Consider the following 25,429-nt stretch of genomic DNA (forward strand, 5'->3'; position numbering starts at 1 on the left):
GATCAGTGGCAAACTCCGACGTAAACACTTCGTAAACGACTATGTATTGATTTTTCAAGGCAGCGGTATTAATGTCGATGTGGCTGGCAGTTTGTTAGGAAACAAGCAAATTACAAACATGTTCTTTTACCTCTCATGTATTGGTCATTCAAGTCCTCGTACTATCTGAAATATTTATTTCAGACCATTGGTTCCCTATCTCAAAATACTGAATTAGACATGTGTATCACATTCAGCGTCAAATACTGAAAGAGGACGACAAGCGGTCGTAGCACAGGTGTCAGGTCTGAGAGCATCATCCGCGTAAGCAGCTGGGAAATTCCGTTGCCTCTTAACTACGTATGCGATAAGCTCCTCCAATCAGATAATGTGGCTAGATATCTGAAAGCGAGCGATCGGGACGCAAGACGGTGGGCACGAATTCTCGAAGAAGATTGTGTGTCAGGCAAATTACTTAACAGAATTTCACTGAGAGAACCCTGGGATAGTGTAGTCTTCATGCAGAGGACATTTACGACGTCATTTCATAAGGCAATTGGGCGGACGCTTTGGGACAAGGAGGAGCCGTTTAAGAAAATTCATACGTGCGAAGAAGAGCTACAGGACTGCAGCAATATAGGCAGTAAAAAAATGTTTTCAAATACTCGAAGAGGAAAGCGTTCTTCTTCATCTTAAAAGCTACCTTTAACATTTGGATAATATGTTGCAATGTCCTTACAACAACATTACATTACAGCAGTCTCGAAATGGTAGTGTGAGGCCAATAGCGATCACATAACAGTCACGGACTAAAGAAAAATTAAAACTTAATCCCAGACAGAATTTTGTAAGCACATTTTTGGAATTCGTCAGCTATCCACTCTATCCACGAAAGGCAAAAATTAGGGTTCGAAAGATATGTATGGCACAACTTGACTAAAAGAAGAGATCGTTTGATAAGACACATCCTGAGGCATGGTGGAGCAATCGGTTTTGGTAATGGAATAAAATCTGTATGTGTGTTTGTGTGGAGGGATGGATTGTAGCAGGCTTAGCTACATTAAACAAGTTTAAGTCGATGTGGGCTGTAATAGGCAGAAATGAAGATTCTTGTATGAGAGAGATAACCGTGCTTCAAACCAGTCCTTGAATTGAAGACAACAACAACCTACAAAGTAAATGTTACAGTACTCAAACATTTGAGAAGATATATAAAATGTACGAGCGTTTCCCAGAAAGTAAGGCACCGCAATTTTTTTCTTCAACAATTCTTTATCGAATATAATGAGAACTACACACACGAACGAATGGAGTTTTATCTACACACCACATTTTTCCGTTCAATCGCCATCCCTTTCTATGGCCATCATCCAGCGCGAAACAAGGGCTTGTATGCCCTCTCGATGCCAATCCTTGTCCTGGTGACGGAGCCAGTGCTTCACTGTGTGAATCATCTCATCGTCCTCAAAATATCGTAATGCGTCTGTCCTCGCGAATGACATCAGCTCGGTGCAACATGTCAGGTGTGACACCCATGGATATTCTCCCCGACCGCTGCAAATCGTGAACATGTCAGGTGTGACACCCATGGATATTCTCCCCGACCGCTGCAAATCGTGGAGCTCCGCCGAACCACTTTCTGATGACCTCACCCTCCGTGCCCAGCGACTAACTGTACTTCTGTCGACAGCAGATGCTCCATGGACTTTGCACAAGCGTTTGTGAATATTACCCACAGTTTCTTTCTCTGCAGTGAGAAATTCAATGACAGCACGTTGCTTGTATCGTACATCACCCACAGACACCATTTTGAAACTATCCTGCAGCTACGCTATCTGTCGGAAGTGACGGAAACTTGGTGCGCTCCCTCAGGACTTCCAATAATACATACGTAACGTTTCGCATTATTAGCATTGTTTCCGCCTGAGAAAAAAATGCGGTGCATTACTTTCTGGGCAACGCTCGTAATTTATAGTTCAAGTTGAAACAGCACGAGTATATATAAGAACTCTGAACGTTCAGTTTTACATGTTATGTCCCCCCCAAACTCTATTGTTATTTATAACGATGTATTCAGACTTGCACAAAATTGAGTGAATTGTAGTTTCTTCTAAGTTAAATGGCATGCGATTTATCGAGAATCTACGAATTTTTAATTTACCGTTTTCTTTTCTTTTGGTAATCCTTTTCTGGATTGGATCTTGTTGCTTCCCTCATCAGTAAAGAGTGCTAATTCTGTTTTCTCAGTGTGAGATGGAAGGTCGGTTATAGATATAACAAGGGCGGTCCCTACGTTCAACCTTGTGGAACATCGATAGTAATTTATCCCCATTTAAAAGAGAAACCGTCAAGGAAAGTTCGTGAGCTATTTAAGATACTTCACTGCTTCTATCAGTTAAGTGTGAAGCGAACCACTCATTCACTGAACACAAAAACCATAAACTAAGTTATGTCAGAGGAATATTGTGATTCGCACAACAGACTGCCAGAGACCGATCACAAAAATTTCCATGAGATGAATTTTTGTTGTTTCTAAGAAATACACTGCCGGTAAAGTGATACATAGTATGCTCAGTGGAGAGAGCATTGTGGAATTCAAGTTGTGACTGACTCCAAACCTCATAACTGCGAATATGTTCAACGATTCTTAACTACATTACCTTTCCCAAAACCACTGTAATCATTGCCTGAATAGTCTCACAGATCTGTGGTTGAAAGGCACTAATGGCTATAATTTTTGTTTTCAGCTTTCTGTTTGGATACCCACATAATCGGGAACTATCGGAAAGGATAAGCACAATGCCCAAAGTCTCTCCGAAACTGAGCATTCGCCAAAGAAGGCCTGGATTTGGGCAGCGACGTGTCATACGTGGCTTCATCATACTGCAAACATCCAGACAACGGTTTTTCCGTCGTCCGTTTGATTTGCAAATATGTTCAGTATCTTCATATAAGCAGAAATTGTAATGCTACACAGAACGCTACGTGATCTCGTCCTGCTGAAATACACCATTCCAACATACAATGTTCTAAAAATAAATGGGTTCTTCATGCATTCACTGTGATTTTCATTGTCTCAGATACTTTAATTCTGTAACTAACATACCCCGCCAAGTTAGATAAAGCGTAATCCGTAACCCAAGAGTAGTCAAGACTGTTCATATTTTTTTGAAAAGTGTCCTGAGTAACCGGCAGACTCCCACCACTCTGATTGACAGGCTAAACCACGGGCGAATCACAGCATGATATCATGCGTTTCACGCATCCAATAGCAGATACATAGTATTTGTTTCTATGAGAGTCTATGCAGCCATTTCTTGGTGGATACCCATAGCTATTTATTCTGGATGGCATCCTCTCCATATTAAGATGCTCTTTCACATGTTCGTTCAGTAACGCTTCCTTGCTTCGAATTTTGGACTGCGCAACTCTCTTCAAACGTTTCCAGGAATAACTTTGCTGCTTCTGTCTACCAGAAGTACTGCGATAAATTATCCAATTTTTATTTTCGCTGAGCCACATGAACACTATAGTATCTGATAGAGAACCTCAATCAAATGACGTATCAAAATAGATTAGAAGCGGAGAGTCAGATAACAAATGGACAAGTCAGTAAAACTCCACTCTGCGGCACAATAAATTCACTACTCATTGTAGACACAGTAAAAATTTCGTTGCAACACCTGCTTTAAACGGAGAGGCTCCAAGGTCGGTACTGATTACGGCTTCCTGTATAATGTCTTCAGCCCGCTGACCATAAATTAGTTTAATTTTGGGCGTAGTACGAATGTGTTCAAATGATCAGTGCCGCCACGGCTCTTATGCTTCACGTTACAATAAATAATAAAAATATTACGTTCACAAGGGATTCCCTTTTTGTGGTCAATCCTTGCCGTCACATTTTTCTTGTGGGTACACATTTGTGTTCGTGAAAATTAAATAATTTGTTGGGCACTAGCTTCGTTTTCCAAGTATGCTTTTATTGTGCCACAATTCGCCGTCGCACAGCATTTAAGAAACAGAAGGGGAACTGAACTTCACAGCCCTCCCGAATTAGTTTAATATCTCTTCACCTAGCTCTGTGTATACGTAACCAGTCTGTATGATTCTTTTGTGATAAATGACCGAGTCGTTCGTTATTATTATATTCTAAGTAGTCGAAGATTTTTGTCTTTTATAACACTCGCTCTACAAATATTTTCCATTTTAGGCACTGTTTTGGGCCATAAACAACGGGAATACTGATGTTGTGAAAGTTCTGCTTAAAGCTGGTGCACTGAAAAGCATCAGCGATAAGGAATTCTTGCCCGCCGATCTTAGCGCCATTGCTACAGAGAAGGTGAGTTGTGTTCTGTATTTAAAGCACTTCAAATAAGATTTATTTCTGTTTGTTATTTCTACTGTGGGAACAGCAAACGCTCTATCATATTTGCCGCATGTCTAGTCATGTGAGTAACATTTCTCCTTTGTTGTTTTATTTTCCTTATATAGGTGTTTACAGCAAAGCGATATGATGTGAAACTCAGGAATCAAAAAAATAAATAAATAAATAAAATGAAATAAAATAAAAATAAAAAATAGGTCTTTATCCCAAAACTCTCGAGTCGTAAGTTTTGAGCTGAAACGGTTCCCAACAACACCCTTCAAGCATCGAATAGATGACTCCACAAAACTGATAACAATGGAAACACACATCGAAGCAACCTAACACACACAAGTTCAGGACAGCTGGAACTCATTCGTAATTATTGTTAAATTGGTGACAAGGCCTATAGCTACATAACTCTTTAGTAAATTCATTTTGCACACAAGCAGATAATATATTTTCTGCAAGTGTCGTGGGGTGCTTCAATTGAAAGTTTAAGTGAATATTTAAACGTGGTCCTGTACATCTAACATAAATGAGTTATTACCCAGCAAAACAATGATATAAGAATTCATCTGACTTCTAAATAAGACAAAGATCACAATTAACTCAGTTTGTTACATAAATGGAAAAGAAATGGTTTAACAATCATTGAAATAAATAAACTAAAGCCTTGATAAACCTGGATAAGGAATACAGAATGTCATTCAAATAAGTGGGTACTGGATAAATCATTTACATTTGCGCAAGTCTTACCCTGATTGCCTAGGGTTAGTGCATAGAGATAGGAAATACTACATAAGGATGTGCGTATACACCTATGGTCGGAGTTGAAAGCTTGTTGACCCTCAAATGCAAACAAGTCTTCAGAATGAAGACTGAAATTACTTAACACCTTTAAAAATGATTCGACTTTCCCTACAGTTGGCCTCGCTGTTGCGGCTGGATCTAAGCATATTCATAATCTTCAGGTGACGGCTGAAGTGTACGCTACATCAGTTAATGGCAGTTTATCAGCAACTTGCGTCTAAGTTCAGCTTATCCCGGTGAGAACCTCTCGTCTAAGATGAGCCTGAAGAAGTCGTCTAGAAGTAAAGTCTGCCCATCAAGATGCTGACTTAAGAAGAAACTTTCCACTGCGCACTTCCGACAAGGAAGAGTCTGCTTTGTGCGTTTTTCTGGCGTTGCACAATTTTGATTGGCTGAATGACAAATACTGTGAATGCCGACTAGTAAGATGTTTTCTTACAAGATGCTAGTCTCTCTCCTTTACTCGCATTTCAGTTGGTTAACTAGTTACAAAATTCGTTACATTTGGCTCTACTAATCTGTCTCCTACGCTCTCTCTCTCTCTCTCTCTCTCTCTCTGTCTACCTTCGTACACTACTGGCCATTAAAATTGCTACACCAAGAAGAAATGCAGATGATAAACGGGTATTCATTGGACAAATATATTATACTAGAACTGACATGTGATTACATTTTCACGCAATTTGGGTGCATAGATCCTGAGAAATCAGTACCCACAACAACCACCTCTGACCGTAATAACGGCCTTGATACGCCTGGGCATTGAGTGAAACCGAGCTTGGATGGCGTGTACAGGTACAGCTGCCCATGCAGCTTCAACACGATACCACAGTTCATCAAGGGTAGTGATTGGCGTCTTGTGACGAGCCAGTTGCTCGGCCACCATTGACCAGACGTTTTCAACTGGTGAGAGATCTGGAGAATGTGCTGGCCAGGGCATCAGGCGAACATTTTCTGTATCCAGAAAGGCCCGTACAGGACCTGCAACATGCGGTCGCGCATTATCCTGCTGAAATTTAGGGTTTCGCTGGGATCGAATGAAGGGTAGAGCCACGGGTCGCAGCACACCTGAATTGTAACGTCCACTGTTCAAAGTGCCGTCAATGCGAACAAGAGATGACCGAGACGTGTTACCAATGGCACTCCATACCATCACGCCGGGTGAGTCCACTGTTCAAAGTGCCGTCAATGCAAACAAGAGGTGACCGAGACGTGTAACCAATGGCACCCCATACCATCACGCCGGGTGAGTATGGCGATGGCGAATACACGTTTCCAATGTGCGTTCACTGCGATGTTGCCAAACACGGATGCGGCCATCATGATGCTGTAAACAAAACCAGGATTCATCCGATAAAATGACGTTTTGCCATTCGTGTACCCAGGTTCGTCGTTGAGTACACCATCGCAGGCGCTCCTGTCTGTGAGGCAGCGTCAAGGGTAACCGCAGCCATGGTCTCCGAGCTGATAGTCCATGCTGCTGCAAACGTCGTCGAACTGTTCTTGCAGATGGTTGTTGTCTTGGAAACGTCCCCATCTGTTGACTCAGGGATCGAGACGTGGCTGCACGATCCGTTACAGCCATACGGATAAGATTCCTGTCATTTCGACTGCTAGTGATACGAGGCCGTTGGTATCCAACACGGCGTTCCGTATTACCCTCCTGAACCCACCGATTCTATATTCTGCTAACAGTCATTGGATCTCGACCAACTCGAGCAGCAATGTCGCGATCGATAAACGGCAATCGCGATAGGCTACAATCCGACCTTTATCAAAGTCGGAAACGTGATGGTAATCATTTCTCCTCCTTACCCGAGGCATCACTACAACGTTTCACCAGGCAACGCCGGTCAACTGCTGTTTGTGTATGAGAAATCGGTTGGAAACTTTCCTCATGTCAGCACGTTGTAGGTGTCGCCACCTGCGCCAACCTTGTGTGAATGCTCTGAAAAGCTAATCATTTGCATATCACAGCATCTTATTCCTGTCAGTTAAATTTCGCGACTATAGCACGTCATTTTCGTGGTTTAGCAATTTTAATGGGCGGTAGTGTACGTATTAATGAAAGCGCAGTTACATTCCGCAACGCCTTCGGAAACCATACGTGAGATTTTCATATTCTGTCGCTCGCTATTCCCAAATTTTTCTACATTGACTTTCCTACAAAAATGTCCTGTGCATTTTTTCTGTAGGACTGATAAATCGCGTGTAGCGAGCAAGAGAATATGAAACTCTTGCACGTGGTATTTAAAGGCGTTGTGGGTTGCGTAAAACCCATGGGTAGGGACAGCTGAATCACCCTGCATAGTAACAAATGAAATTAGTGACAGGACTGAGGATTTCTTGCTAGGGAGAACACAGCATCGTGGCTAGTGAGTCATCGACAAACGAAGAACTACCATTGCATGAGCTGCAGGAAACTGTTCATTGAATATTAATGAGCTGGCAGATAATATTAATAGTAACCTCAGACATTTTGCAGTTGTTGCGGTGATCTGTAATGAAGTATTATCTGAAAGACAGCTGCACAAGTATTCAGTCAGATCTTGACAACATTTCGAAGTGGTGCAAAGCATGATAACTTGCTTTAAATGATCAGATATGTAAAATTGTTGTCTTCACAAAACGCAGTAACGTAGTATCCTATGCTTGTAATTTCAATAAGTCGAAGTTGGTGTTAGTCAAATCACACAAATACTTAGTTGCAATAATTTGTTGGAGTATCATATGTGTGATCACATAGGCTACGTGGTAGACAAAGCAGATGGCAGACTTCATTTCATTGGCAGTATACTGGGAAAATACAATTAGTTCGCAAAAGAGATCTAGCTGTGGTGTCACCGCCAGACACCACACTTGCTAGGTGGTAGCCTTTAAATCGGCCGCGGTCCGTTAGTATACGTCGGACCCGCGTGTCGCCACTATCAGTGATTGCATACCGAGCGCCGCCACACGGCAGGTATAGAGAGACTTTCTAGCACTCGCCCCAGTTATACAACCAACTTTGCTAGCGATGGTTCACTGACAAAATACGCTCGCATTTGTCGAGACGATAGTTAGCATAGCCTTCAGCTACGTCATTTGCTACGACCTAGCAAGGCGCCATTACCAGTTACTATTGATACCGAATCATGTACAATCACGAGCGACGTTCACCATTAATGGATTAATGTTAAGTATGCCACCAGCTACGTCCGTTTTTCTAAATTCTAATTTCCTTGTCCTGTTCCAGACCTCACGCCAGCCTGCGTGAGCTAAAACGCGTGCCTTTCGGCTTCCTCTAATATCACGGTGTTGGCTCTCCGTTCTGGCGCTACAGTCTGGAACCGCGCGACCGCTACGGTCGCAGGTTCGAATCCTGCCTCGGGCATGGATGTGTGTGTTGTCCTTAGGTTAGTTAGGTTTAAGTAGTTCTAAGTTCTAGGGGACTTATGACCTCAGCAGTTGAGTCCCATAGTGCTCAGAGCCATTTGAACCATTTGTTGGCTCTCCTGCCAACCCACAACATCTAGAATGCTTAAAAAACACTCATGGAATTCATGCCAAAGAGGACTACCAGAGGATATTAAACGGACGAAAAAAAAGGCAGCACGATTGATTAAAAGTTTGATAGAAATGCTGAAAAAGATGAATGGCAGACTCTTGAAGATAAGCGTCAAGTATCTTGCGTTTCAGGAACCACTATTAAGTGAGAAATCTGGGAATAAACCGCAGCCCCCTACTTATTGCTAGTGGCTAATAACCCGCAGGATTGTCTCCATTCTTTATCAGTGCATCTTTCATAATGCTATTTTCTCTAATTTTTTCTGGCTCTGTCGTTACAAATGTTGTTTTGTTCCTCATGGACAACTCATTTATCTCACACTCCTTCCCATCAGGTAACTTCCTATCTTTACTTATTTGTCAGATTTTCTGTGCTGGTAATCTATGACCATGGAATCAGCAGTTTCATATGTACCTTAATTTCCAGAAGTTTATCGTGTATTGTGTATGTAAACAGATGCAGAAGAATTTTGCGTATCAGTCGATAACGGGTAAGTTCAGAGTTCTGACGAAGTTCTAAATAGAATATGTGTTTTAAGTTCATTTTACTCATTTCTTTTGCAGTGCAGTATCACGATAATCTTACTTTGTTGTCCGCTTTATTATTTTAGAAAATGTAGCAGCGATGATCACAAATAGATTATTTATTTTGTACATTTCTTGTATAGAGCAAATTTGAAAATAATTTAAGAATTAATTGAGATCTTCTTTCAACAGATGGTTAAATTCTTCCATAATGACACCAACAACAACAACAATAAAAAGCTGAGCAGCAAACGAAATGGGTTGGTAACAATCAATAAGGAGCTTCCGGCCTTCCTCGAAAGTAACGAAGCGTTGGTGAAAGGTCGGAGTACGAATCTGACTGACTTGATGTAAGTATTGTTTGATGATTAGTGAAACAGCTTTTTGGTACTCTTGTAAAGTGTGTTCACATTCACTTGAGTTTGCTAACATTTCTAAACATTACAAATCGTTGACGGTTTATGGTGACTTTGTTACAATTTACTGAAACTAAAACTTCTAACGAGGCGAACAGTATGCGATTTCTGTTTGTGAAAAACAGTAGTTCACGTGTATATAGGCACAAATGATGGACAGAATTTAGGAATAAACTTCAAATTTTCTCAGATATGTGAGAATGGAGGTAGGAGAACTAAACCCGGCCCAAGGAGCGATTTGATTGCCTCTCGATGCTAGCCAAGCCATAGCACACTAAACCACCTAGTAACTGTATGAATGTAGACTCACCTGAGTGTAACACTGATGACAAGCTGTTGGCTTTCCAGTTGGGTGATAGTGATGGAATACTGCAACATCTCAATCAGTGTCATTTTCGTCAACTTCTGGCGAAGTCTGGTGACCACCACAAAAAGTTGTACTGCGCCTCTGCGAAAGCGTCAGTTTGCTGTTGTGGAATTCACAGGATGCAGGTCTGAGATGTAGCCCACATTACTGGATGCGATCACTCATTAGTATGGTTCAATGTGATATATATTAAAAAGAAACCTTTGAAGGCTAGCAGTATAGGGCAGACGGAAAAAGTGGCACAGCACGCCTTTGCAAAAAACCCTCTGCGACGGTTTAGGCCTGTAGGCGGATGGTAGGGCTTATGGTGGATTAGGATACCACCAGCGATGTTCATGCAAAGGTACAAGGATTGTTAGTAGTGGGTAAGTTACAGTTGTTGCTGGGCACGGACAACGTCTCCTGCGCCATCCGTAGCTGTCTCTGTGTTGTAAAATGTCAAAGTCCTCACCAGAGAGGTCAATTGCATTACAAATATCGGCCGCTCAGCATAAATTATCGCATCGGTGGACGAGCATTGTGCTCTTGAAGAATGGCATCACGTTACTGACACATACGAGGTTACACACGAAGATGACCAAGAGAGAGCATTGTGCCATCAAAGTTTATTCAGTCGCTACCAGGCATGAGCTGAAGTCATATGCAATGACCCCCACACCATTATTCTAGGAGTAACACCACTGTGCACCTCTAAAACTTTGGAAGAACGAGGCCCCTCGCCAGGTCACCAGCATACTCGTCAATGTGGTCACCAGGTTAGTGCAAAACTGTGAGTCATCGCTGAACACAGTGCGACGTTATTCATCAGCATTCCATGCTTCCCAAGCATAGCACCACTCCAAACACAGCCGTTTGTGTAGTGCTGTCAAAGACAGTCTTCGAATGGGACAGTAATTCCTAAGTCTGGCTGCTGCTAGTCTCTGACCAATGGTGCAGGATGACACAGAATGTTGGAGGCATACCTTTACATGATCTCGGATTGCAGCTGCAAGTGTGAAGCAGCTGAGGTATGCTTCTTGCACAATACAGCGACCCTTCCTTGTGGTGTATAGATGTATATGTGCATGTAGATGATGGTCAAACGTGTTCGACCAGGACCTAGACAATGAGTGTACCGACTCTCACGTGCCCATACAGTCCAACATCGGAGAACTGTCAGATCTGGATTCCCCTTAAAACTGGATATTGCAGATTCGACCAGCTGACCAAATGGAGGCCACTCTCAAATTCTGTCAGGTGCAGATAACCCCAGCTCACATTATTATGCAGTATCTACGTGTCCTTCACAGTAATCACTCAACATCTAATGCTGTTCACGTCCGTTATATACTCTACTAGGCCTGATAACAAGGCTAAACGCGAACAACCTGTCACAGAGAATGGCAGTACTAACCATTTACATACCCTCCAATGGTGTTCACACATCCGAAGATACATTGAAATCCGACCATGTCTTCTGGGGCCTTCACTTTTTTTTCAGACGTTGCATATTTCAGCCTTCCATAGGTGATCCATTTTCCCTATGGAAGAATGTTTTTCGTTTCTCATACTTCCACCCATAGTTGTGATCTAATCGAATGTCTCCAATTTCATGTAGCACTGAGGGCGAAATTCATTGTGCATGTGAACAGTGCTTGTGTACTGTGCAGTGCTACTTACGATTCATAGTACCTTGTCCTGCATGACTTGCATGTGCCGCAAAAATGTTTTCACTGCATATCTCCAGAGTGAGGATTGGTTAGTTGGCTGATTTGGGGGAGGGGACCAGACAGTGAGTTCATCGGTCCCATCGGATTAGGGAAGGATGGGGAAGGAAGTCAGCTGTGCCCTTTCAAAGGAACCATCGCAGCATTTGCCTAAAGCGATTTAGGGAAATCACGGAAAGCCTAAATCAGCATGGCTGAATGTGGGTTTGAACCATTGTCCTCCCAAATGCTTGTCCAGTGTGCTAATCTCCGTGTCACCTTGCTCGTTCAGACTGAGGATCTATATGAGTAAGTCATAAGTGGTTTAATAAGAGTCATATACATGGACCTAGCTACCCATCTACACTACTGGCCATTAAAATTCCTACACCAAGAAGAAATGCAGATGATAAACGCGTACTCATTGGACAAATATATTATACTAGAAGTGACATGTGTTTACATTTTCACACAATTTGGGTGCATAGATCCTGAGATATCAGTACCCACAACAATCTCCTCTGGCCGTAATAACGGCCTTGATACGCCTGGGCATTGAGTCAAAAAGAGAATGGATGGCGTGTACAGGTACAGCTGCCCACGCAGCTTCAACACGATACCACAGTTCATCAGGACTAGTGACTGGCGTATTGTGACGAGCCAGTTGCTTGGCCACCATTGACCAAAAGTTTTCAATTGCTGAGAGATTTGGAGAATGTGCTGGCCAGGGCAGCAGTCGAACATTTTCTGTATCCAGAAAGGCCTGTACAGGACCTGCAACACGCGGTCGTGCATTATCCTGCTCAAATGTAGGGTTTCGCAGGAATCGAATGAAGGGTAGAGCCACGGGTCGTAACACATCTGAAATATAGTGTCCACTGTTCAAAGTGCCGTCAATGTGAAGAAGAGGTAACCGAGACGTGTAACCAATAGCACCCCATACCATCAGGCCGGGTGATACGCCAGTATGGCGATGACGAATACGTGCTTCCAATGTGCGTTCACCGCGATGTTGCCAAACACGGATGCGACCATCATGATGCTGTAAACAGCACCTGGATTCATCCAAAAAACTGACGTTTTGCCATTCGTGCACCCAGGTTCGTCGTTGAGTACACCATCGCAGGCGCTCCTGTCTGTGAGGCAGCGTCAAGGGTAACCGCAGCCATGGTCTCCGAGCTGATAGTCCATGCTGCTGCAGACGTCGTCGAGCTGTTCGTGCAGATGGTTGTTGTCATTCAAACGTCCCCATGTGTTGACTCAAGGGTCGAGACGTGGCTGCACGATCCGTTATTGATAGTCCATGCTGCTGCAGACGTCGTCGAGCTGTTCGTGCAGATGGTTGTTGTCATTCAAACGTCCCCATGTGTTGACTCAAGGGTCGAGACGTGGCTGCACGATCCGTTACAGCCATGCGGATAAAATGTCTATCATCTCGAATGCTAGTGATACGAGGCCGCTGGGATCCAGCACGGCGTTCCGTATTACCCTCCTGAACTCACCGATTCCATATTCTGCTAACAGTCATTGGATCTCGCCCAACGCGAGCAGCAATGTCGCAATAAAATAAACCGCAATCGCGATAGGCTACAATCCGATCTTTATCAAAGTCGGAAACGTGGTGGTACGCATTTCTCCTCCTTACACGAGGCATCACAACAACGTTTCACCAGGCAACGCCGGTCAACTGCTGTTTGTGTATGAGAAATCGGTTGGAAACTTTCCTCATGTCAGCACGTTGTAGGTGTCGCCACCGGCGCCAACCTTGTGTGAATGCTCTGAAAAACTAATCATTTGCATATCACAGCATCTTCTTCCTGTCCGTTAAATTTCGCGTCTGTAGCACGTCATCTTCGTGGTGTAGCAATTTTAATGGCCAGTAGTGTATTTAGCGTGTTTTGCCTGTTAAGCGTTGAATAGAGTTCTTTGAGCATCGTGTTTGCTCGGTTGGCGACGTATTGTAGGTGATCCCTCAAGTCCGTTTCCAGTCCAGTCAGACACTGAGGTACCTGACTTTCTCACGGAAACATATTTTGCCAATACATTGCGAATGTCCCTCTATTTTAACGTGAGAGATGGCCCCCTTCCAACCTAGATGCGGGCTCTATGGTGTGAGCAGAAAGGGTGGGGTGGGAGTGGGGGGGGGGGGAGGGAAGAGACATGTGAGGAAATGAAGATGATACCACAGCTGTGGTCAAATGTGAATGGTACAAGTGTGTCGTGGGAGGAGAGGGATGTAATCACCCTAAAAGTGAGCAACTATTAAAAATAAAAAAAAAAACACAAAAAACCAATAGCAATGACTATCTTGTGCTACGAATGCATCTCGGCCTTGGTTCTACAGGAAAACGAAAGAATGTAATAGCATCACACAAATGTCGAAGAAGAAAAACTTCCACCAAAACAGTGCGTGTGTCTTCACCTCGATGTGTTTATACAGACTAAGTAACTTAGGACCAGCCTTACCTACCCTCCTATCTCCTCCCCTCCCTCCCTTTCCTTCCTCCACAGGTAGGGATACTGCTTTTCCATGCATGTTCTAACCTATCGGTGATAGTACTCAAAGAGATCCATCTGCTAGCAGTGCTCTGCTTTTGTCGGTGTAGGGTTGACAATGACACACTGTTTCAGGTCTGCAGAAATTAAAGGTATTTCTAGGAAATGCTATTCCTTGTAACAATACCGAACTACTCGACCATTCGTCACGAACAGCTCTCCACAAGAAGAACGGCCAACAGCATCCTACGGCCCTCGGCTACGTTTCGCGGTGGGAAGAGGCAGCTCTAGGGACTGCACTCGCGAGCGGGATGAGTGCCTTGACAAACGGCCGTAGTGGTCGCCTCGGGCGGTCACTCTGCACTACCCACGCTGCCGCCGGCCGCTTCCAGCAGCCTCCCTCAGTCCGTCCACTCTTCTAGCCTCTGAGAACTCAAAATTAGTGTCTGTGGCAGTCTTGTAAACAAATTGTCATGCATGTGGGTATTACATAAATTTCAGACTCACAAATATCAATACAGAACAGCGGCTTTCTCGCTCTCTATTCCCAAGTCGGAAAAAAACATAGTCACTCTTAGACCCTACAGCAAGCTACAATTCACATCCCCTTCCTCTCGTTATACCGTAACATCCCGCTGAGTAAGACCACGAACTCAGTCTACGATGTCGATAATTCATGAGCAAACTGCCGATGCCAGAGCCCTATAACAATCATTTTTGTCGTATTTTCCTCACTTTAACGTATTTTCCATCAATTTTCATAATTTTATCTCGTTTTCCGTAATTTCGACGCATTTTATTAGATTACTCGAGTTCCACACCACTGCTCTCGACGAGCTGTCATGTCAACAAGATATGTCATATCATCGATCTTACAATGCTATCAGCCAATAACATTGCAGCGTGGTTCTCAATTTCTGTACATTGCTAAACCTAGCCCTCCATTAGTTTGCGAGTACTATATACATGTGGCAGCACTCTACCCTCTATTTTAAAACGAACTGCCTCTTTGTTGAACCTATCGGCTAAGTATCCTGAGCTAAACTCTAGATGGTGCCTCTATGTGTCTTGTAACTATTCCTACGTCTTTAACCAAGCCTCCCTGCGACATTGTCTACGATTTAATTTGGAAATGACATGAAGTAGGAGGGCACTATACCCGCTACATTTGCCGGCCGGAGTGGCGGTGCGGTTCTAGGCGCTACAGTCTGGAACCGAGCGACCTACGGTCGCCGGTTCGAATCCGGCCTCGGGCATGGATGTGTGTGATGGCCTAAGGTTAGTTAGGTTTAATTAGTTCTTAGTTCTAGGCGACTGATGACCTCAGAAGTTAAGTCGCATAGTGCTCAGAGCCAACCCGCTACATTTGACGTCTCACGAAGGAACAGAATGAGCTAAGTTCCACATAATCAATACACTTCGATATTTTGCTTTCGGAAAGAGCATGACACGTGTTCCAAACTTGTACAACCGACTGACACTAATCACATAGACTGGCATTCTCATTCTAGGGCCGGGACTGCTGTTCTGTAAAGACTGTGGATACGAGCCTGATTCATTTGAGAGTGTCGTGGTGATATAATAACAGACGGTTAAGAAGAAGAAGAAACTTATGGCTTATGCATGATGGAGCTCCAGACAGAAGAAGTTTGAAACATTTTACGTAAATCACTTGTGCTACCAATTCGGGAGTACTGTTCTAGTGTTTGGAGTCCACACCAAGAACGTACTGGAAAGGGAGAAATGATCATAGAACACAAACACACACTCCCAAGGCTACATAATTCTGCACTTAAACATGGTATAATGTTAAAGCAGTGTGGTTTACGATATATTAGCCGTGGAATGCAATGCTGTTAATACCCCACTGCAAGAAATATATTTCCAAACCTGACATACATTCACCCTGCAATTTTTCTATTCCAATCACTATGGAGGCAAAATTCTATCGTCTACACCAAAGAGAAAAAAACATAGATTATTTGTCATACATGACTATATACTCGTAGGTTCCAGAGGTGTATAGCGCCTACTGTTTACATTCGATTGCGGTTCAGAAATTATGCTGTGCTCACATCAGTCCTATAAAATGATCGTCAAAAACGGAAAATGTAAGAAACAATTACATCTTATGAGGAAATAGACAAACGCATAGCAGCCGTGTTTGACATATGAAATTACACCCCAGACTGCACTAAAACATAGCCTCTTCCACTCACAACAACTTTCAAGCAAAGGTATACACAGGAATTTGCTTCGCTGTGGCGACTGGCCTCAGCATATTTAGAGTCTGCAAGTGACGGCTGCTGTGGCTGAAACATGAGTCATTGTCTCCTTTCCAATAACTCGTCTCTGTCAAAGTCTAAATTCAACCTCAGCCCGGTGAGATCCTCTCACCTCGGATGTGCGGAGAGGAGGTCTGGCATAGAGGCAGCATAGAAGTGAGTTTGGAAGTGAAGTGACGATCTGCAGAGTGTTTCCAAGGAAAAAAAACTTTTTAAGTTCTATGTTTTTCAGTATTGTGTAATTCTGATTGGTAGAATACTGATTGTTGTGAGTGCCGACCAGTAAGATGCCTTACAAGACGCTGGCCTCCCTTCCTTACTCGTATTCCACATGGTTAACTAGTTAAAAAACTTGTTATTCTTGCAGCTCCAAAAATATGTGTTTTACTCGCTCTCTCTGCCTTCCTTCGTGCACCGACCAATACGGTTACAGCTCTGCAAGCACAGTTGCACTCTCTTCTCCCTCTCCTTGATTGTTCATGTGAACTAATAGGAGCTGCCTTTACGTTTCTTTAAACATTCATTTACGTAGTTTGGCGTGGCCCGGTTATGTGTCGGCGTCTCATGCGCCACAGGGAACTCCCAACTTTCTGTTCCCGTTCCACTTTCTAAGATGCTATGTTAACGGAATTCCCGCTGAGTGCTCCTACAAAAGCAGTTTTTCCACGTCCCTGGGCGTTAGGCGACATGCATCCTGTGGACATGGCCTGTTAAAAACAAACGCTGTTGTCCTGCACATTCCCGTGATGTACTATGTGCTCCGCATTGTCTTCGGGGCTACTCTCTCTCTCCCTCTCTCTCTCCCAACTAAACAAAACACCACTCTGACCATTTTCAGAGCTGTCTCTTGTCTTTCTTCACACAGGGAGGCAAACGGATGGTTCTGCGAATGGCGAAGGGGGTAGACTCCCTGGGAGTTTCAAGACCTAGACCTTCTTACAAGCATTGATTTTGATTTTCCAGTGGCCTTTTATATAGCTATGCATGTAATTTAATGTATGAAGTCAAAATCCAATTGGTCATGTGTTGGAAATCAATAGTACTAATTCAGATTTTATTACCTGGTGGGGATTAATTTATTCCAATTTAACTTGACTATCCCTTACAGGTTTTTAACAAGTTACGGGACAGTTTGATTAAAACGGCCACCTAACAACTTCACCCATCATACGCACGTGGTCAGCTATCTAAATACTAACTGGGTTCAATGTAGGTTGAGTGATCGAGGAAAAACCGTTGTATTCTATGTGGCAAGGACGTTGGCAGCTGCATGTGAGAAATGTAGATTAATTGTTGAGGTCCCTGTCAGATAAGAAGAAATATTTGGTGTGTATAGAAATTTCAAGGTAGATTTCTTAATAGATTCTGACACGAGAAACTGATCATTTCCAACTCATGTGCAGCAATATAGCAGGACCCTAGTTGATAACACTTTTGTAGACAGTGCTCTAGATGAAACAATTAATTTTTACCAGACTGTTAATGGACTATTTGATCATGATGGACAATTAACGTAAATAAACAATGTAACTCCTCACATCTCTGAGGCAAGTTCATACAGTGACTTATTAATGAGAACAAGGTACAGTGTTTTAAGTACAAGTTAAAATAGGTGGAACGGGATTAAGCCAGTATGGAATGAAATGCTAATACGAAATTCAGTACATTCCACAGCAAATTTGTGTCAATATATGAAGGTAGCTTTCCTAAAAAGTTGTCCAGGAAGTCTATTAAAAATAAGTAAGCTGTGTGGGAATAATTAGAAAGTATTTTAACGTCAACTAACATATAACTTCATTTGTACAGAATGTCTGTAACATGGAAGTTACATAACATGTAATCCGAAGTTCACTCTTTGTGACTGATCTCCCGGCTTTCTTTTGTTGCGATCAAACTTCATCATTATGTTATTTAAGCTAGAGTTTCACCACTCTATCCACTGGAACGTTGTATATTTATCCACTGACTCGTTTTAAAGTCTTGGTGACGTACCAACCAGAATCCTATCAACTTTCCTGAAGGAAATTGTTCTTTACCCCAAATTCTTGTTACGTGTCAACCCCCTTTCATTTACTTACTGTAGTACGTTCGTCACCTATTTTGCGACTCTCAGCAGCAGTCTCCAAAAATGGTTGTGTGCCTGGCCCGTCTACTCAGCATCGTAAAACCCGCAAAAAAGAAGAAAAAGTTACCCCATGGCCCGCCCATAGTCGATCGACCAAGCCAGTCTCACTCTCTTAACGGCGTCAGAACTCTTCATCGCTGTCACTGCTAACATTCGAAAAACAACTTCTTATGTACAGCCGCTTCTCACTCTCAACGATAATACTGTGCACAACGCAGGAATACCAAACTTGCTCCAAAGAAGAAGTCATCCCGACTTATACTCGAAGAAGCAAAACTACTAATAAATTCTACTGGATTTTACACTACTATTAATGATGAGAATAAGACTAATCAGCTTAATGACGACTCCAGAAACAAGCCACATCAGTAACGAAATCTTCCAAGAACGTGACTGCAGTTATAAGTAAGGTCTACTCACCTTTCGCCAGCTTGACGATGCAGCTGTCATTGCAGCAATATCAGGCTGCGTCATACCTGGCCAAATCTTATGCCCCAAGCAAAGTTCCATAAAAAGGTATTTAATATCAGTGTCAGCTAAATTTAAAGATTCAGTGAAAGAAAAGTCAGCAGTCCAAGAAACCATTTCTGAACACTATGTTCCTTATTAATTGGTAAAACAATTCTGAACCAAAGTGTTAAACCGTTAATGGCCACTATTAGATGATTTCCCAGTAGTTCTGTGAAGTTACTGCCCTTTCCTCAGCGACAGGAAGTTATATTATAATAACTTGCTGACAGCTTTGTGGATGGGACTCTTCCCTGTGCAGACTGTATGCTACAATCCGATTTCACTCGTGTTTCTGGCCAGAGCCTCCAAACCTGTAGCCAACGTTTCGTCGTTGGTGGTGGCTGACGATGGCATGACATGCAAATGTCACTGTCAACAGTCCATCTGCGTCTCCCCAGCTGTTTCGTAGCGTCGCTTTCTCCAAGCCTTCTCGCACCAACGGACCACCCATTGGTCAGTTTTTTCGGCTTCCTGTTTCTTTACTACATTTAACCTTTCGCGTGGTTTAGAAAATAATATAGTTAGTATTTTAGATTCGAGTTTACCCTTCCCCTCTTTGTCAGTGTTAAATTAAACATTCGAAGTTTCGTTAGCTACTTTAGAAACATACTCTTTGAAACTCGTTCGCTAGCTCGCTACCAATGACAGACTTCTTGGCCGGCCGAAGTGGCCGTGCGGTTAAAGGCGCTGCAGTCTGGAACCGCAAGACCGCTACGGTCGCAGGTTCGAATCCTGCCTCGGGCATGGATGTTTGTGATGTCCTTAGGTTAGTTAGGTTTAACTAGTTCTAAGTTCTAGGGGACTAATGACCTCAGCAGTTGAGTCCCATAGTGCTCAGAGCCATTTGAACCATTTGACAGACTTCTTGCTTGTTGGTGGGGCCCTCGCCCATCCCTGCCTTTCACGATGCTACAGTAACTAAGGCGTTCGTTTTTGGCCCCTTGACGCCTTATCGGACAACTTTACTTAAACTTTCAAAACATTTCTCTTGGCCACGAATCACAACCGTTACACCTTCTCTAAGTATAAGTGTGAAGCGTCGTCTGTCGATATTTCACATTCTATATAAGCAGTTATAAATATCAATATATTGATCCACCATAGGGTTTCTACTGTATATAGCTGCATGCGTTCGCTGTCAATTTTTATAGTGTTGTTGCATTAACTCACAAGCTATGGACTTGGAGATACTTACTCATACAGTATCACGCAGGAGTAACACGTCGTCGCATGAATTTTGTGGCATACCGAAAGCACTGAGGAAACACCCTGGCTGATGACAGTTCAATGCAATCCAAAACTAGAATGCTCCTGTTTTATGGAATCTCAGATGTGCTCACTACGATTTACACCACGTAACATGAACGGCCACACAAGTACCCTCACCCCTGTAAAGTTTATTTCAAATGATTCCGTTATATTTCAGGAACAACGGCAAGGTAAGCGCAGGGTGTCAAGGCTGAAGTCTAAGGACCACACCACAAAAATTTAAGTAAAGAAGACTTAGTCTTAATTGTGTGGTGTTGGCCTTCTGTAATCATAACAGCCGTAGATGTAATTATTTTTTATAGACTTATTTCGCTGAATTTTTCAGTTCGCGGTTCATATGAGTTAAGTCAGCATTCGCCTCTGAAACACTGCGCTCCATCGCATCAAACTCCCCAGTGGCGCCATGTCCGACACGTGGCCCTGCAGTAGGCAAAATTGCTAATACTTTTGAGAGAACGGCTAACGGAATTTTTGTGATATGAAATGAGTTCCAACTCGCGCGAAGTAGATTTCCTGCATAAAATATTTTGGCAATATGAGGGCCTTACGTTGGGGTTTCACTCAGCCTTGTAGTGCACGCAGCAGCAAGGTGCTGCCTAAGTACCATGAGGTTTTCTGACTTTTTGGAAGAAATTTATGTACTTATCACAGCCTCAACTAACAGGTACAAAGTTCTAACCTATTGCTTGAAAAAGCAGGAACTGAAAAACCAATTCTCGTGTCTATAGGGAAGTAAAGAACGCATTTTTTGTAATTTTAGACGACATAGAAGAGTTAGAGAAATCATGTGTTACCTCTCAAGTTTTAGAGGACATAGAAGAGTTAGAAAAATCATGTGTTACCTCTCTAAGTTTGCGCAACAAAGTGTCAGAGATGTTATACTGATCATGTTTGCTGTGTTCTAGCACCAGTTGGAAGTATTAACCACTAATTCACTGTTATCCAGATGTCGAAAATGAAAACGTGGCTTTGTTTGGAATTTTGGGATGATATCTTGGGACTATTAAACAAACTAGTGAAACTCTGCAGAATACTCGACTGGACGTGATCACGGCTGCATTAGCACTGGCATCCGTAACAAGGCTCCTAGAATCAAAAAGGGATAACTTTGAATTATATGATGTGAAAGTTACTGAGTTAGCTCATTGGGCTTAGTAGAAAAGTCAAACACAACGCAAGTGCAAAACAAACGTGTGTTTATCAGCTCATGTTTGTGTCGGAGCACTTGGAAGTCGAAGTGACTTTACAAGAAAAATTACAAACCAAGACATTCCTTCCTGCCATAGAACGGTTTACACCTACACTGTGACAAAGGCTTGGGGCATACAAACTACTTGATTTCCATATTTGGTTTCTCTACAACGAAGAAATCATTGCAGTAGCTCACATTTTAGTCTAGATATATAACAATGCATTAATTTCTTAGACGATAAAATAGAAAATAACTTATTTAGTTCAAGGTTTTCTACCACAAATTTCAAAAATACGACGAGGAAAATGAAAAACTAATTAGTCAGTAGAGGTGGATGTACAAACCCTTCCTCAACAAGAAAAAGTCTAATGTTGTTTCTCTAATATCGAAGCCGCTTTAAGGATTTGTCTGCGACATAGGTCAAAAACAGCAGTCAATAGCCATTTTCAGAATTAAAGTTGATCACAAACAGACTTCGAATCTCCATGTCAGAAGATAGACTCAATGTTGTTTCTTCGCTTAGAATCGATAGTTATATTTTAAGCCAACTAAGCTATGGAGATGTTATAAGTAAGTTGGGTTGGTTTGTGGAATTAAAGGGACCAGACTGCTACGGTCTTCGGTCCCTTGATGTTATAAGTAGCTTCATCAGTATTAAATGTAGGCGCATATGCAGTAACCAATAAGATTATTTGAAACTTTCATTTTAGGGCTCATTGTTTGGGAAAGTACTGTATTTGAGGTAAGTATAATTAAAATATTCTTGGTTGTTATAGTCCATCTGATAACTTTCATTTGCCTAACAAACATGCTTGCTTATAATTACAGTATGTTATTTTAAACTGAAATACCGATTTTTGGGTGGACATGAATCCCAACATTTTCTTTAAAAAAAAGTATAATTGTTCATAATGATGTTAACAAATCATGTTGAATACCTTAATGATACCGGTTCGTTAATTTTTTAACTTCATCAGTTCATTAACACGTAAACTGTGTACCAAAATTTTATATACGATTATTTAAATAACAAATGTTAAACAGTGCGTTACAGTCATTTAGTTCTAAAATTAGGGTCTGAGTTAAGAGATTGTCTGTTGTGTTGCGGAAATAGCCTGTGAGATACTTCAAGTGAACAAGTGGATGAACATTATTTGAGATTAGGTTCCTGCGTCTTTCGCCGATGAGTATCGATGTCAGAAATTTTAGTAACCCCATTACATTGTATGTAATACCTCTACCATACACCTGAATAGCACCCATAGTTCAGATAATAACATTCCTGTAATAGCTTCATCTGACGATGAGGTTGCAGTGGCTCGAGAACTAGTTAATAGCGCCATAAATCGTATTAAGTTCAACAAGCGACCGGATGAGTACCATACCTACATAAAAGTCAGTATCTGTAATTCCGTCGTCACTGGAGGAAGTACTATGTCATTTCTTTTTCCTGATGTTCTAAATCGCCATTTAGCTTAACAGTGATGAATGTTAAACGTATCTAATTTTACAGACTGAAGGATGGCCTCAGCAAGATAGAAGAACTGAAAAGGAGGTTCTATCAGCAGTACGAAACTATCTACTACCTGCGGTTGAGGCTAGACAGTGTACCAAAGCAGCATCAGCCCGTTTCAAAAATGCCCATTACAAAGAAGTTGGCTACACAAGCTAGAGAGGCTATGACGGCAGCTGAGTGTGTTTATCACAACCTCAGGTTTCTCCATCACTTTACAGTTCAGGTAAGAATAATACTTGCCTAAAAAAAGACAGTTTATAAATTGTAAAGTCAGTTGTACCAAAAACATGTGAGTGGTGTTATAAATTAACTTGAAAATGTATGTACGCAATCACGTTCAGAGAACCAGGTGTTGCTGAGCAGCCGATGTGTCTTCATCTGCCAATTGGCGTCGTTGGATATGGTACAGAGAGACATAGAGTCAGAACACCGCTCTCCTTGCCGTTAGTAGCTTTCCAGACTTTAGAGCCGTTACTTTCCATTTAAGTAGGCTGAGAGTACTCCATTTCAGTCATCTACAAAAAGAAAAATTTCTAGCAGCATCGGTAACTGAACCTGAGTCTTCCACACGTCAGTCTGGCGCGTTGACCGCTCAGATATGGAGACGTACATGTAAATTATGATGGTAGTATTATCTTGGAACCCCAGTTACGATAGATCCCTTAATATACACTGGGAACACCAGCCAGACCGAACGTCTTCACCCTCAAGAGCTCGGCAAGGAAGTGACAGAATCTGAAAGTTCAACAGTCTTACTCTCTGAACTGCAAAACAGCTCTTACAGTTGGTCAGTCATGGGGCATTGTATACCCAGCAAGACTTTTCTTACATTTGTTTCACAAACAATCCATAACTTACTGAAACTGAGGTTGCTATCTTATACTGGCGACAGAGAGTACTTAATGTTTTCGTGTTATGTGTTGTTACCAGGCATGGTAGGGTATTTGTATAACGAGTGTCAGATGCTGAGTGATCACTGTGAGCGATGATTATCGTCAGCGCGTATGACGACGACCTGTGAAGAGGTCATAGTCTTACAATGTTTTTCAGAGGCATCATGATCTGGGTTACGATTGGAGGTCATGGCCGGTAGTGTTTGAGGGAATTATGACGGCGCAGCGGCACATCACAGACGTCCTGCGTCCTCAAAGTTCTGATCGACCACTTCTGATCATTACTAGGAGGATCGCCCTACTGTACATCTGGCACATCGCAACCTCTCATGCGGCAGTATAGCACTACCATTTTTCAAAAGCGCCATGGACGTTCACAAATGACACGTGTACATTAAATGTATTCGAAATTGCGAATAATAACAACCATCAGCTGTAGACTGGAATGAGGACAATGAAAATTTGTGCCGCACTGGAACTCGAACCCGGATTTCCAGCTTATCGCGAGCGGTCGTCTTACAATTTGGCTACCCGTGCACGACTCATAGCACGACCCAAACATCCATATGTCGTCAACAATGTGTCTACGATCTGTATTCGTACATACATTATTTATATTCCAGTACAGGCCAGACGTTGTACATGCCCGGTATCGGCAGATATACACATCATAGCAGTGCCTGTGTTATTTTGATTACAAAGGAATGGCAAGTGTGTCTAGGAAGTGTGTGTGTGATGTTGAGGGACTCCTGTGGCCAGCAAGACCTCCAGATCCGTCCCCAATAGAACACGTGTGCGAGAAGCTCGAACATAATCTCTGTCCCAGTGCCAGTGTCCAGGATATCAAGGACCAGTTACAACATTTGCGAACCAATTTTCTTCGGGAGAGGATACAACGGCTTTATGACACCCTTCCCAATCGAATCAGTGTAAGGTCATACTAATAAGTGGGCTAATACTATCATGTTCTTTGTAAATGTGATTCTGTTTCATGACCACCGAAATAACATCACACACCCTTTCAGCTATGGAGTTTCTTTCCGTTTCTTCTTCTTCTTCTTCTTCTATGTGCTTCACTTTTTTGTCAGGTAGTGTATATTTGAAAATAACTCTTTTTTAGTTACAAGGAAAGGACAGCTTACACAATTCTGCAGAAGTAAAGTCGTATCGAAAGACAGTACGGAAAGCTTTCATTGTACAAGTTTCTGAGAGTTTCCTGTGAGACCGTGGAATCTTTTCTGAACATTAAATTTGCAAAATTTGGCCACGAGCTGAAGAGTGGCTATTAGCTACGGAGGCCAACAAGAGGCCTAAACGCTCAAGAAATTTAGAGTACTGCTCGAAACTCGCACAATCTGGGTATCGGTCACGGCCTCGCGTAGAGGGGCAGAGAAACGCCCTGTTTCTGTGTGTCTGAATATCCAGTTGCCGATACTGCAAGGGATTTTT

General features: G+C 42.5%; 1 protein-coding gene across 1 annotated transcript in view; it reads left to right on the forward strand.

The window, feature by feature from the left end:
* The window catches only part of LOC124722495 (inversin-like), a 117,722-nt gene that overhangs the window by 88,324 nt on the left and 3,969 nt on the right, over positions 1-25,429 (forward strand). Inside the window, exons 6-8 of the mRNA XM_047247649.1 lie at positions 4,190-4,318; positions 9,419-9,576; positions 23,085-23,310. Of these exons, the coding sequence (XP_047103605.1) occupies positions 4,190-4,318; positions 9,419-9,576; positions 23,085-23,310 (513 nt within the window). The remainder of the gene's footprint in view (positions 1-4,189; positions 4,319-9,418; positions 9,577-23,084; positions 23,311-25,429) is intronic.

Source organism: Schistocerca piceifrons, chromosome X, assembly GCF_021461385.2.
Source record: "Schistocerca piceifrons isolate TAMUIC-IGC-003096 chromosome X, iqSchPice1.1, whole genome shotgun sequence".
NCBI classification, from domain to species: Eukaryota; Metazoa; Arthropoda; class Insecta; order Orthoptera; family Acrididae; genus Schistocerca; species Schistocerca piceifrons.